Genomic DNA, 14,310 nt, shown 5'->3' on the forward strand with positions numbered 1-14,310 from the left:
ACCTAGAAGCGAGCCATCTAAAACATCTGCTCTGCACGTCATCTTGATATGGTGAACATCTGTGCCAAGTTTCTTTAAAATCCTTCAAGCAGTTCAAGAGTTACAGAGCAGACACATAACAAAGTTATATGACCTTTGACCCCTACGTGCGACCTTGACCTTGAAGCAAGCCATCCAAAACATGTGCTCTGCACGTCATCTCGATATGGTGAACATTTGTGCCAAGCTTCTTTAGAATCATTCAAGCAGTTCAAGAGTTAAAGAGCAGACACGTAACAAAGTTATATGACCTTTGACCCCTAATCTTGATCTTGACCTTGAAGCAAGCCATCCAAAACATGCACTCTGTAAGTTGCCTCAATTTGGTGAACATCTGTGTTAAGTTTCTTCGAAATCCTTCAAGGGGTTCGAGAGTTACAGAGCAAACACAAAATTGCTAACAGACGGATGAACAATGGCATCATAACATAATACGCTCCCTTTGGGCGCATAAAAATGCAAAACATTTTGTTTTGGCCAGATTTTGTACCAGCCTTTATCTGAAACATTGCCCTATGTAGAAACTTTAAACCCTAAAAAACTCAAAATATGAATTACATACACATTTGATAATCACATGTTTTCAACTCCCATCATTTTTGCTTCATTCTGATTCTGCCTATAATGTTCAGCTAAATCAATTTGAACCTATATCTTTTAGGTCTATTGCCCTTATTCAAAACAACTAAATAAAACAAGTTTACGGGAACTGTAAATCAATAAAGCTGATCAGAGACAGTTATAACCCAGGTCATCCTCAACTGCACATTTTGGGACCATTAAGTATGGCAGATGCAGCTGTGGGAAGAATCTGCTTTTTAACAATATAACTAATACTTAAAGGCACTCTGCAGAAAAAGTCCTATTTAGAAATTTATGGTCTAGCTTATTTGGTACTGAGAAATTTGAAAGCTTTTATTACCTCAACAGCGAGGTTTCTTAAAATTTGTAGGAAGTTTTCAGCCTCATTGAGAGCCTCGTTTATATCGGTGGCATTTTCTCGGAGGGTTGTTGCCATCTCAATAAGATTTTCCATTTCACACTCTCTGTAGCCTGTCAACAGACTATCCAGTTCTGTAGTTAGATGCACTCCTTTCTGGGCCTTTGGTAATGGCTTTCTGTAAAAAAAGATCACACCACAATAGCATAAAGCTCACAAACAAATATTAAAATAAATAGTCACTATTTATGCTATGTTTTCAACTGTTCATAACTTTCGTTACTTTCTGCTAATATTCACTGCACTTGGTGAATGAAAATTGTCAAAAATATAAGTAAAATTATTATAGAATCTACAGACTGTTAACTTTATCTTTATTATGCAATCAGTGCTTTCAGCTAAGAGATCAGGCAATAACAAGAGCTGTCGGAGGACAGCAACGCTCGACTATTCAACAGTCTTGTCAATTGAATGAATACAAAAGTCGAAAAAGGGGCATAATTTTGTAAAAATGGGAAAAGGGGTTATGGAACCTTCACAGTGCTTATCAGCTCATAAAGTGAACAAGTGCGTGAAGTTTCAATCCTTTCCCGTAAGTGGATACTGAAATACCAGCTTACATACAAAAACTTAACCAAAACTGCTAAGTGGAAAAAGGGGCATAATTTTGAAAACATTGCAAAGTAGAGTTATGGGACTTACACAGTGCATGCCAGATCATGACAGTGAACAAGTGTGTGAAGTTTCAATCCATTCCCACAAGACTAGTGGTTACTGAGATACCAGCTTACATACAAAACCTTAACCAAGAATTTCTAAGTCGAAAAGGGGACATAATTTTGTAAAAAAGCAAAATAGAGTTATGGAAGCTGTGCAATTTAGGTCAGTTTATCACAGTGAATAAGTGTGTGAAGTTTCAATCCATTCCCACAAGCGGTTACTGAGACACCAGCTTACATACAAAACCTTAACCAAGAATTTCTAAGTCGAAAAAGGGGCTTAATTTTGTAAAAAAGCAAAATAGAGTTAAGGAACCTGTGCAATGTAGGTCAGTTTATCACAGTGAATAAGTGTGTGACATTTCAATCCATTCCCACAAGCGGTTACTGAGATACCAGCTTACATACAAAACCTTAACAAAATCGGGACGCTGACACATGGGTGAGTCCAATAGCTCTACTTTTCTTTGAATAGTCGAGCTAAAAATGTACACCTATGTCCAAACTGCATTTTCATATATCTCTATCTGTTTTAGAAATGTTTAGAGTCAAACAACAGACACATCAACTTCTATGAAAGTAAAACAACATGAAAACTTACCTGCAGTCCTCCACCAGCTGATCCAGGGCTGATATCAGCAGTTGAGCCAGTTCTGGGGTTGGCAGCTTAGCTTTTATTCCAACCTTCACTTGTTCTATGTTAGATTCCTTTACAAATCAAGAAAAGCTTAATACATATATTAAAATCTTAATTTACACAACATCTACATTTACCTACTGTTAAACTTATTCTATTCACAAGAATTTTATTTTTCAGTTAAATTTTTTTTTATCTCAGTGTTTTTTCCCTGCCAAATGTATACTGTTAATCAGTATTGCACATAGTGATGGAAGTCCCCTCAAAAGCAGATCTTATATAGTAGGTATTAAATTTATGAAATAAATTCTATCTGTCTTTGAAGGCGTTTTATGGTAACCAAAGATTTAAACTTAACTGATGATACAAGACTGAGTCTAGATGCATTCTACTCACCAGAGCTGCTATTATGCCTTCAAACAAATTCAACGCCTCAAGTCTCCAACCAATATCCTCATACTGGGCATCAACCACCACACAAGGCTTGGTACCACCCCATGGCAAGAAGTAATAGTGTGAACCATCAAATACAGCATTAGTAGGCTGGGTAGTAGATGCACACGGAGCTATGTAATCATCCAACTTGTTACCATAGTTTCCTGTGAAAACAAAATTTGTCAGTTTTCATACTATATTTCAGTCCATAGTAGCAGTAACTAAACATACTAGTGTTTTTAGATATTTTAAAGTACTACTTTGTTTGCTTAATATAGCCGACAACTTTCTCGCATCGAACAGTGGATTGGAAGAAATAAGACACTGTATTTTGATACTGATTAAATTTCCCAAAGAAAATTCTCCCTACTAGAACACGTAACTTTAAAACCCTATAGTAGCTGTCAAAAGCACTCACAAGCTTCTAAAGTAGGTTTTTGAATGCATGAAAACATAATCAAAACTTATCTAATCTAATATAGGTTTACTTTTTACAAACTAGAAATGTGTCCATGGGACACAGATGCCCCCACTACATGACAAAGGACACAGATCAACTTTGGGAAAACAATAAGCGCGACAAAACATTAAAATGACCAATTTTTAACTAAGTCGGGGCCATAACTCCTACAAAACTGAATGAATCTGGACGCGAAACCCCAGGTGCACAACAGCACATGCTGACCAACATTCCTGTAAACTTTGGTGACTCTAGGTCAAATACTTTTGAAACTACGCACGACACAACATTAAAATGACCAATTTTTTACCAAGTCAGGGGTCATAACTCCTTCATGACTGAATGAATCCGGACGCGAAACCCCAGGTGCACAACTGCACATGCTGACCAACATTCTTGTAAACTTTGGTGACTCTAGGTCAAATACTTTTGGACCTATGTGCGACACAACATTAACATGACCAATTTTTTACTAAGTCAGGGGCCATAACTCCTACACGACTGAATGAATCTGGACCGAACCCAGTGCACAACACATGCTACCACATCTGTATTGTGACTAGTCAAATACTTTGACATATGTGCACACAACATTAACAGACATTTTACTAAGTCAGGCCATAACTCCTACCGACTGAATGAACTGGATGCGAAACCCCAGGTGCACAACTACACATGCTGACCACATCTGTAAACTTGTGACTCTACATCAATACTTTGGAGCTAGGTGCGACACAACATAAAATGACCAATTCCTACTGGCCTACTCCACACGATGAATGAATCAGAGGAAACCCAGTGCACAACTCACATCTGACACTCCGTCTACTCGGTCAAATACTTGGATGGCGCGACACAACTTCTTTTAGGACGCGAAAGGCAATCTAATGCGCCCCTCCCCCCCCCCAAGTGGGCATATAAAGCACTATATTCTGATGCATTGCATAAATGTTACATTTCGCAATGTACAAGTACAATCCACATATTCAGAAAAGATTAACAAGACCATATGGTCCTGAACCTCACCTATCCCCACAAACCTGTTGAACTGAGTAGACGTCGTATTCATATTTGACTATGACCTAGTGACACATGTACTAGTTCATCAATAAAAATTGACCAATTTCTGAGACCATGAAAAATAGCTAGAGAGGCACAAGTTTTCATATGACTAATACCAGTTTTTGAAGGCACACCACTTTAAACTGACCAGATTCTCAGGAACATCTCACCATTCAGATCTAGAAAAAGCCCTAGAGAGGTCACAAGGTTTCTATTCGACATGACTAGTTTGACCCACATACCATTACCTGACCTAGTACATCAAGCTGAATTTCCACCATTCATGAAATCCATTGAAAATATGGCCTAGAGTCACAGGTTTCTATTTAGCTATGACTATTGTACCACTGACCCAGTTCGACCTGACCTAGATATCACAGTGAACTCGACCATATCGAAGATCTCAGAAAATGCCTCTAAGGGTCACAAGTTTCTATTTAATACTGACCAGTTTTTACCCCCACGGACCCTTCACTGCCCAGAATCACAGGGACATCTACCATTTCATAAGTCGTGAGATGGCCTCTAAAGTCAAAAGGTTTTCATTAGACCTAATGACTAGTTTTTGACCCACTGACCGTTCGACTTGCTAATACACAAGGTGAACATTCTAAACAATATGTCACAAGATCTAAAAAATCGCCTCTAAGAGTCTCAGAGTTTCTAATTTAAACTACTGACTAGTATTTGACCACGAACCATTTCGATATTGGACCTAATATCATCAAGAGCAAGCAATTTAGCCAATTATCATGAAACTGTGAAATATATGGCCTCTAGAGAGGTCACAAGGTTTTTCTATTTTTAGACCTACTGACTTAGTTTTAGATGGCACGTGACCCAGTTTCGAACTTGACCTAGATATCATCAAGGTGAACATTCTGACCAACTTTCATAAAGATCCCATGAAAAATGTGACCTCTAGAGTGGTCACAAGCAAAAGTTTACGGACGCACGCACGCACGCACGTACGGACGGACGGACGACGGACGCCGCGCGATCACAAAAGCTCACCTTGTCACTTTGTGACAGGTGAGCTAATAAAAAACACTTGATATAATAATATCAAGAACATAACATATTGTGGCTAACAATTCAAAGAGCAAGCAACATTTAGGCACATTCAGCCTTAAAGATACTTGCTGCAGTTTCTTGTATGAGAGATGGGGCAAAATTTTTCCAAAAATAGAATTTGTTCAAACTTTGTATGTGAACACAATTTCATGTTAGAAACAGAAAATGTAAAAACAATCATAGGTCACCATGCTTGTTTAGGAATTATCTGCCCTTAAAACTGGATTTTTCTTCAAACTTGCATATTCAAGGGCAGCTAACTCCTGAACAAGCATAGTGACCTTCCATTTTTTTTTCAAAATTCTGTTTCTAATATGACACAGTGTTCATATACAAAGTTTAAACAAATTCTATTATTGGGATTTTTTTTACCCAAAATTGCCACATACATCCTAAAAATGATATTTCTTTATCCATTGCATGGTTGTGAAATCTGGGGACACATCTAAACAGTTGACCTTATACTGACCTATGCTGACTTCAAACTCTACTGGGGCATCTATAGCACTGACCATTGTGGCATGTAGGAAAGCAGCATGGAGCTTGTAACGTCGTTTTCTCATAAATTTCTGAAAATAGGAATATTTTAATAAAACATCTTGAAGTACTACTTACTGAAAAGTTTTGATTTACTTTCCTTACATGACTCTGACATAATAACAGACTGTTCAGTGAATCTTAACAACTACACTTCCATTTGCCTTCAATGAATGTCTACATATACCATGATTCCCTGGTTGAACCTCTGGTCGACATTTTTAATTTGTTTGCAATACAGGTTCTAAGCTGCAGCATACCTTTGGAAAACCAGTCAATTTCATCCATTTTCATTTCAATATCAACACCAAATTATGAGGAATGTGTTGTTTCTCAAGGTAAATTTCTAAATAACAAATTTGTTGATCCCTGCTTTGCTTCTTTCATTCAGACCAATATATATATATATATATATATAAATTTATATGTCCATCTAGGCAATGCTTTTTTATCAAAATGATCATATCGTGTAAGTGTACCTGAACTTTTAGCGTGTCTTCAGGATTGATATCTTCCACAGGAACATCTGGTAATTCACCGCCAATTGTCTTCAACTCAACCATAGCTCGACCTCTGAATGCCACTCCCTCACCCTGCCCAGCAAAAATGAACATTCATGTCAATAGATTGTCTAGTTAATACATCTTTAATCTCAGCCAACCTGTTTTAACACTTTATTTAAGAAATTATTTATAGTAAAAGAGTGTTTTAACACTATTTATGCACGATGGGCGGTTGGGCGGTTATATGTTGGGTGAAATTATTTGTACGACCGAGTGTATAAACAGTGTCAAAATATAGCAGCACTCTTTCTTAGTCGCAACAGAAATATTGACGTCACCTCACGTTAATGTGACATCATTCTAGCGTAAGCGTGTTTTAACAGAGACAAGCATATTAAAATTAAATATTTACCACTTTTCCTTAATCAACCCATTCTTCCGCTACACAAAGAATGATGTTTTGGATATTTATTTGCATATCTGTTTTTAAATACCAATCTAACTGCATGTAAAGCATCTGCCTTCCCTTTGGCTCCAATACCGAAGTCGTTTGAATTAAAGAAAACTCCAAATTGAATGATTCAAGTTCTCACTACTGACATAACAGGGTTGTATGACAAGAAGTGAGGGCTGAACATTTTTACAATACTATGCCATTGTTTAAATTACACACTAGCAGTGTACCAGGTTACAAATGACCAATGTGAGAACCAGTCTCAGAATTTCAGTATCACAGTTCCATAAAGGAACTGGTCCTCTAACTTAGTCTTCCAACAGTGTATGATTTACCTCTTTTGTTCTGTTGTTTTTTAGGTCAAAATGACACAATATAGGTCATATGGTGACTTAACAGCTTTTAGCAGAGGAGGAAGACCTCAGCTGCCCCAAACATTACCTCAGGCATGGATGGTTACAATCTAGGTAAATCTTGCTAAATCTGTAACCAGACTAGATATTTTCCTCATAAGGTGACCTGTGCAGCACTTGAACCCACAGCATTGAGGGGCAAGTAAAAATTAAGGTCAACCACCTTAACCACTTGGCCATAAAGGCCCAAATAACTAATTGATCTAGCAAATACTGATACTTGGAAAATGTATTTGAGCCGTGCCATGAGAAAACCAAACAGTGGGTTTGCGACCAGCATGGATCCAGACCAGCCTGCGCATCCGCACAGTCTGGTCAGAATCCATGCTGTTTGCTTTCAAAGCATATTGCAATTAGAGAAACTGTTAGCGAACAGCATGGATCCTGACCAGACTGCGTGGATGCACAGGCTGGTCTGGATCCATGCTGGTCGCAAATGCGCTATGTTGGTTTTCTCATGGTGTGGCTCATTTATGGTATGAATTAAAGGTAGAACTTTACTTTTCCACTGTTCAGTTCCTCATACTCATCAGGAAGCTCTGAGAATTCTCTGGGGGAGCCGTAGAAGTTCACAAAACATGGTCCAAATGTTGGAAGGAAACCTTTAATAAAATACAAAATGTTTATAAATGTGTCTGTCAAATAATATCATTTTGAATAATCAAGACCAGTGATACATGAATTCAATGAATCTATAAAATATTGAATAAGCAAAGGAAGTATTTAAAAACCTTAGGAAATTTTTTTCTTCATACATTTTTATTCAAATACATTTATGTCTATAAATAGAAATGAAGCAAAAAGAAAGACAACCAAACAAAATGCCTACTGGGGTTATCACAGTTATCTCCCTTATACCTTGCTGTCATGCAACAAGAATTTCATAATGTAAGCTAAATATTATTTTCAATATACCAAGACATACCTATGTCATAATCTAAATTATATAGAACCTCATTTACACATGTTAGGTCATAATTTTCAGTTTGTCAAATTCTTAAAACATTATTGATTAATACTTTTAAAACAAATTAGAATATTCTTAAAAAACTATGCTTGCACAAAAAATTTAATGAAATTCACTAAACTACATGACAAAAGTTCTCTGCAACTATAAAAGTTTAGGTAACTTGTGGCTCTAACCTTTTCTGTTGATACAAAAATATACCGTCATTTGTAAACAAAACCTAATCAAACAAGATCTGAAACAAGAGAATAGTGATGGCCCTATTTCAGCTCACCAAAACTGGCCTAAATGTTTGTGGAGCAGACGGCAAGGGTCTCCCAAATAATCATTCCTATGAAAATCGTTATGAACTACAAGGTGTTTTTGTCACAAAAACATATGTCTCCCACCTATGTATACCTTTAGCTCTGGCTGCCATTTTGTGCAGCGAAGCGGAACGTGTCGGCAATTATAACACACAAACAGGCTTGGTACTGATCACTCCTGTGAAGTTTCATTTAAATCTGTCCAACAGTTGGACCTGTACATGAAAGCCGGAAAAGATTTTTCTATTTTTAGCTCTGCTCGCCAGTTTGTGCAGTGAAGCAGAAAGTGCCAGCAATATGCACAACTATGATTGGTACTGATCACTCCTGTGAAGTTTCACTGAAATCCAGCTAGTAGTTTGACCTGTGAAAGCCGGACAAGATTTTTCTATTTTAGCTCTGACGGCCATTTTGTGCATGCAGGAAGTGAAAAGTGTCTGCGATATGCTAAACTAGGCTTTGTTCTGATTACTCCTGTGAGAAGTTTCGTCAAAATCCAGTCAGCAGTTTGACCTGTGGAAGCCGGACAAGATTTTTCTACTTTTAGCTCTTGCGGCCATTTTGTGCAGCGAAGACAAACATGCCGGCGACATGCACAACTAGGCTTGGTACTGATCAATCCTACGATGTTTCATTGAAATCCGGCCTGCAGTTTAACCTGTGAAAGCCGGACAAGCTTAATGCAGACAGACGGATGGCAATGTCTCCCCCATATTAGGGGTATGGGGGAGACATAATTCTGTTTGTCTGCTTCTGAGGATTAGATCTTTGAATACTCTTTAAATAATTTGGTTAAAGACTAACAACGGAACACCATTATAAAGGTTGATCAAGACTGGTTGAGTGGTTTCAGAGATGATATTATGTGAAGGAACTATCTACTGACAATGGAAGAATGACAGAGAAAAAGTGATCACTATAGCTCAACACCAGCCATTGGCTACAGGTGAGCTAAAAACTGTCTAAGTAACATACCAGCAGGAATCAAGGCATTAAAACAGACAGTAAAAAGACAGACTCAGGCAAAATCTACAAAAGGGCATGAAAACTGCAAAGAAATCTTGTGAATTATCTAAAATTACAATTTATGCCATCAAAAAGTGTCATTATTTTGTCTAAATTACTTCCTAGGTATACTATTACATTTAGTGTTTGAGCTAAACATCAAATTCTGATTTTCTATCTGAAATTCTAGAATGTCAATAATTGTACCAAAAACCAATTTAATCAGCATGAGTAAAAATGTGGCAATTCTTTTTCAAATTCATAGCTTCATTATAATTGTTTCCAAAATAAATAACAAGTTAAATAGATTTTGTTAAAATTACAAAACAGTGTCGGGGAGTCACATGATCAAAATAATCTCTAAACTAAAGTAATTTTTTGAAGAACATGAATAAATCTCCGGTAAGTAACCATGATATTATTTAGATATGAAATTTAAACAATTGCAAACACTTAGGAAAAGGAAATTAAGAAGGCTGTGATTAAAATCTATGCAATGTTTAGAATACAACTATGCTGTTATAAGATAGACTATATCTTAGATTTACAGCAAAACTTGCTTTAAAGAGAATTCCTATAGTTTTTTTCCTTTCATAGAAATTTTTTAAATTCACATATATGATAGGAAAATTTGTGCTGAAAACAATGAACAAATAAAAACAATAGGTCACCTGGCTTGTTTCTGTGAAAAATTGTTTCGAACACACCCACTGTTGCTGAAACTGCTAGCGATTTTTCAACATTTTCATAATTTTCTAGCTGCTTTCTTATAAATACCAACCAAAATATACATCAAGACAGCACAATAAGGTTTTTTTCTTTTTACAGATATTATTATATACTTATTTGATATCATAGTCATATTTGTTATACTCTATCCTTACAATAATGGGTACAAATAAAACAAAAATATTGTTTCAGATTTACTTTTGTGAACTTTTTTCAGTGAAAAATACCCATAGTGAAGAATATTTTCTTAAATTTTGAAAAAAACTCTTTCATAGATTTTTTTCCTGTTTTTCTTATGTAAAGATAATTGTATTGTGAGCATAAAAATGGCTAAAAATGTATGGGTCACCAGGCTAATTTTTATGTTAAGACCGCTAGAATACAACACCTGTTCGGACGGAAAATGGCGCGAACCTGGCCAAATTGATTACATGTATGTCTGCTAGAAGTTAAAAAAAGTTTTAAAAATTCTTAATTCTTTCTATAATTGAATACTAAATAATCTGAAAGGTGATATTGTCTTATCAGTACTAAGTCAATTATCTTACATTATATGAACAACACTGTCTTTGTACTAAAATGCGATGTGAAAACACAACCACAAAAATAGCAAGATACCTGTCAGGCATGATACTTGTCAATACAACATAAACCAGTATCAACATTTGATTACTAATAAAACTTATCAAAAATGTTATTTCATTCAAGATTCCTCACATTTAAGACTGTCTGTAACATGTTTCAACAAATGTTGACTTCAGTTCAGTTTTCCATAGAAAGTGTCGGCTGCGCAGAAAGATGCATATAAAAAACTATCAGAATTCCAAAGATGCGTATAAAAAAAACTATCGGAATTCCCTTTAATATCATCCCATATTATTTGTACATTTATTTTTGTTTAGAGATTATTTTGATCATGTGATACCCCACACTGAAAATAAAGCAGCAAACTTTTTGAAAGGCAAAGAAAAATGTCAAGCTAAATTCAAAACCAAATTTATACAATGTCATGTATTTGAAAGAAAATACAATAAATTCTTTAAAAAGTATATCAAATACCACACTATTTCAACTTGAAATGGTGAAGTAATTATCCTTTCTGTCTAGAAAAGTATATATTCTTTCTGTTTAGAAAAGTATACAGCTAAATTTGCTTGTAAAATGATTAAAACTACAAAAAAAAGAGAAAACAAACATTAACACAAAAATATCAAATGGTGCTCGAAATATAGTTCTTTTTTTCAAAACAAAAGTAACTTTACCCTCCTCTTTCTCTAAAAACCATAGAAAAAAATATTTGTTAGCAGTCATTTTGAAAATAAACTGCTCAGTATAAGGTTGGTATGTCAGCAAGCCAATGCAAAATATTTCAGTTTTCCTTCTATTTGTTTTACTGAATTTCTCATTAAAATCATAAGGAACAAATTATTCAAAGACCTCAACTTTTCTTGGCTCATCCAATCTGGCTTAAAATGAATATCTATTTAAATTCTAGAAGACAAAGATAACATGTAATTTATTGTCAACTAACAACTTCATTACAACTTACAATTGTAATTTCCAATTTAAAAAAAAAATGCATTAAGAATGGACATACTTCAATTTTTTTAAATATTTTCAGCAAAACAATTGAAAGGAAATGGAAATATACACAATGGCTGAGAAGCAAATCATGCAAGCATCTGTTTGCATGTTCTAATAATTGACAACATTGTGTAACATTGAGCTATAAACATCATGCAACAGTGCAATAGTGATCACAAGTTTTAATGAAGCGCTTTGCATATCAGGGCTATTCTAAACATTGGCACACTCCTTAATAATACACAGTCTTCTAGAACTACAAACTGCTGGGCGCTCTGCTACCTTAAGCAATTAAGTAGCAAATAAATATAAATATTTTCAAATGAAATTGCAATTTATGAAGTCAAATTTTCAGAAATTATGATTTACTTTATCTCAATTCGTATGGAAATATGACTTTTTTAGAAGTTCCTTAGCACTGAGCTGAAGCAATTCCATTTACAAATTAGCAGTAAGTAAGCTTGTCATATATATACACTTTTTACAAGTACAACCAAACTCTTCAAAAATAAATAAAGAAAAGGGAACTAAAAGTTTTATAGGTCAAACAGTCACTAAGGATATGTGTTTATAAGGGGAGTGACCTCAAGTTTTTTTAACACTTAAGTTTTTTTAACTAGTTAATACAGAGACTGAAGCTTTTTTAACTATTTAATACAGAGATGCATTTGCAGAACAAGTGTTTTGTTAAAAAGTTTCCATGCTGAGATTTCTTTTGTCTTTGGGCAAGTGGTCTCTGCTTTCTGATTAGAAAAAAAAATAAACTGAACCACCAGTCAATAGTTTATAAGACACCAAATATTATAATCCTAGTTTCTCTAATCATAGCCAAGTCAATATTAATACCAGAAAAGGTATGCCTCTCTTCGGTCACATAAAAAAAGGGCTTTGTTTGTTTTGTGTTTAACGCCATTTTTTCAACAGTATTTCAGTCATGTAACAGCAGTTAAACTAAGCAGTTAACCACATGAATTATCAGAGGTGGAGGACGAATGATTTCAGACACAATGTCTTTTATCAAATCGTCACGAAGAACGTACGCCCCGCCCGGGGATCGAACTTGCAACCCCGGTATCCGTAGACCAACGCTCTCCCTACTAAGCGAAGCGGGCGGGCTCATAAAAAGAGGGAGCTTTTACCTTGTGGATGGTACAATAATGAGTAAGTGTTTAAGGAATAAAAGGGATTTTAGGAAACATTTAAATTTAGTTATAAGTCACAGCTGAGGAAATTGCCTCTTACATTTCATTCAAAAACATACACTTGAAAGGGTAGAGCACTCCATTCTAATGTACTAAACATTCTGTCTATGTTAATGAAAGATGCACATGTGTATTGTTCACTCAGATTCAATCCACTCTAACTAACACTCCCTATACTAGCTGAAGTATACTTGCTACGTTGTGGAACTTGGATAACTAATTTGAGCTGCGCCATGAGAAAACCAACATAGTGCATTTGCAACCAGCATGGATCCAGACCAGCCTGCGCATCTGCACACTCTGGCCAGGATTCATGCTGTTGGCTAACAGTTTCTCTAATTCCAACAGGCTTTGAAAGTGAACAGCATGGATCCTGACCTGACTGCATGGATGCGCAGGCTGGTCTGGATCCATGCTGGTCGCAAACGCACTATGTTGGTTTTCTCATGGCACGGCTCAATTTACTTTTTTCAATGATAGAAAAAGAAGAGCAAACAAGAATATTGTATACCATTGTCTCCTGGAGATGAAATTTGTGACACCTCAAGAAAATTTGTACCGATTATATCGTCCTCTGAAATTCTGTCCCTGTATTGATGAAAAAAGTTCAAGAAAGGTTGAAAGCCATAAAAGCCGACCTATTGTAATTTTAAAACTTGAAATGTGAGTGACTGTGTGTGCGCATACCTGGGAATACTGGGTACAACATGGGTACATATAAATTATTCATGCTATAATTTAAGTACCTAACTTGTGCAAATGAATACGTATTAAAGTATCAAGTACTACGTATATTTGTTTGATACTGGCTGACCCTCAGTTTTGTACAATTCAGTTTCTTGTATTTTCAGGACAAATATAGTTCCATGCAAAAAAAGTAATAGGTCCTGAAAATATTGCAGCTTTTCTTTCAGCCTTTACATATCATTTTATGTGAACATGTATTTAATATTTTAAAAAAATGCTATAATTTATTATGTTTTTTTTTTCATGTTCTTTTATAGAGGCATACGATATGGAACAAAGGACTTCTCACTAATTTACAATGTTTTAATTGATTGTGTACTACTACGCAAATGATACCAATGTCATATTTGCACAAACTAAATACAAGTTAATAATACTTGTATAAGTAATAAGGTAATATATGTGTTAGGAAATAATCTGAAATAAAGAGAAAATTTGGTACCATTAGAAGAGTATACCTATATGTTAGAAAAATTAAATTGTTACACATAAGGATAT

At 35.4% G+C, this 14,310-nt stretch overlaps 1 protein-coding gene across 1 annotated transcript in view; it reads right to left on the reverse strand.

Moving 5' to 3' along the window:
* Positions 1–14,310, reverse strand: part of LOC123546033 (dysferlin-like) — a 121,674-nt gene that overhangs the window by 68,013 nt on the left and 39,351 nt on the right. Inside the window, exons 12-19 of the mRNA XM_053550454.1 lie at positions 13,577–13,653; positions 11,542–11,553; positions 7,775–7,875; positions 6,383–6,496; positions 5,836–5,935; positions 2,732–2,934; positions 2,300–2,406; positions 962–1,157 (exon numbers count right to left, since the gene is read on the reverse strand). Of these exons, the coding sequence (XP_053406429.1) occupies positions 962–1,157; positions 2,300–2,406; positions 2,732–2,934; positions 5,836–5,935; positions 6,383–6,496; positions 7,775–7,875; positions 11,542–11,553; positions 13,577–13,653 (910 nt within the window). The remainder of the gene's footprint in view (positions 1–961; positions 1,158–2,299; positions 2,407–2,731; positions 2,935–5,835; positions 5,936–6,382; positions 6,497–7,774; positions 7,876–11,541; positions 11,554–13,576; positions 13,654–14,310) is intronic.

The sequence above is a fragment of the Mercenaria mercenaria genome, chromosome 9, assembly GCF_021730395.1.
Source record: "Mercenaria mercenaria strain notata chromosome 9, MADL_Memer_1, whole genome shotgun sequence".
NCBI lineage: Eukaryota > Metazoa > Mollusca > Bivalvia > Venerida > Veneridae > Mercenaria > Mercenaria mercenaria.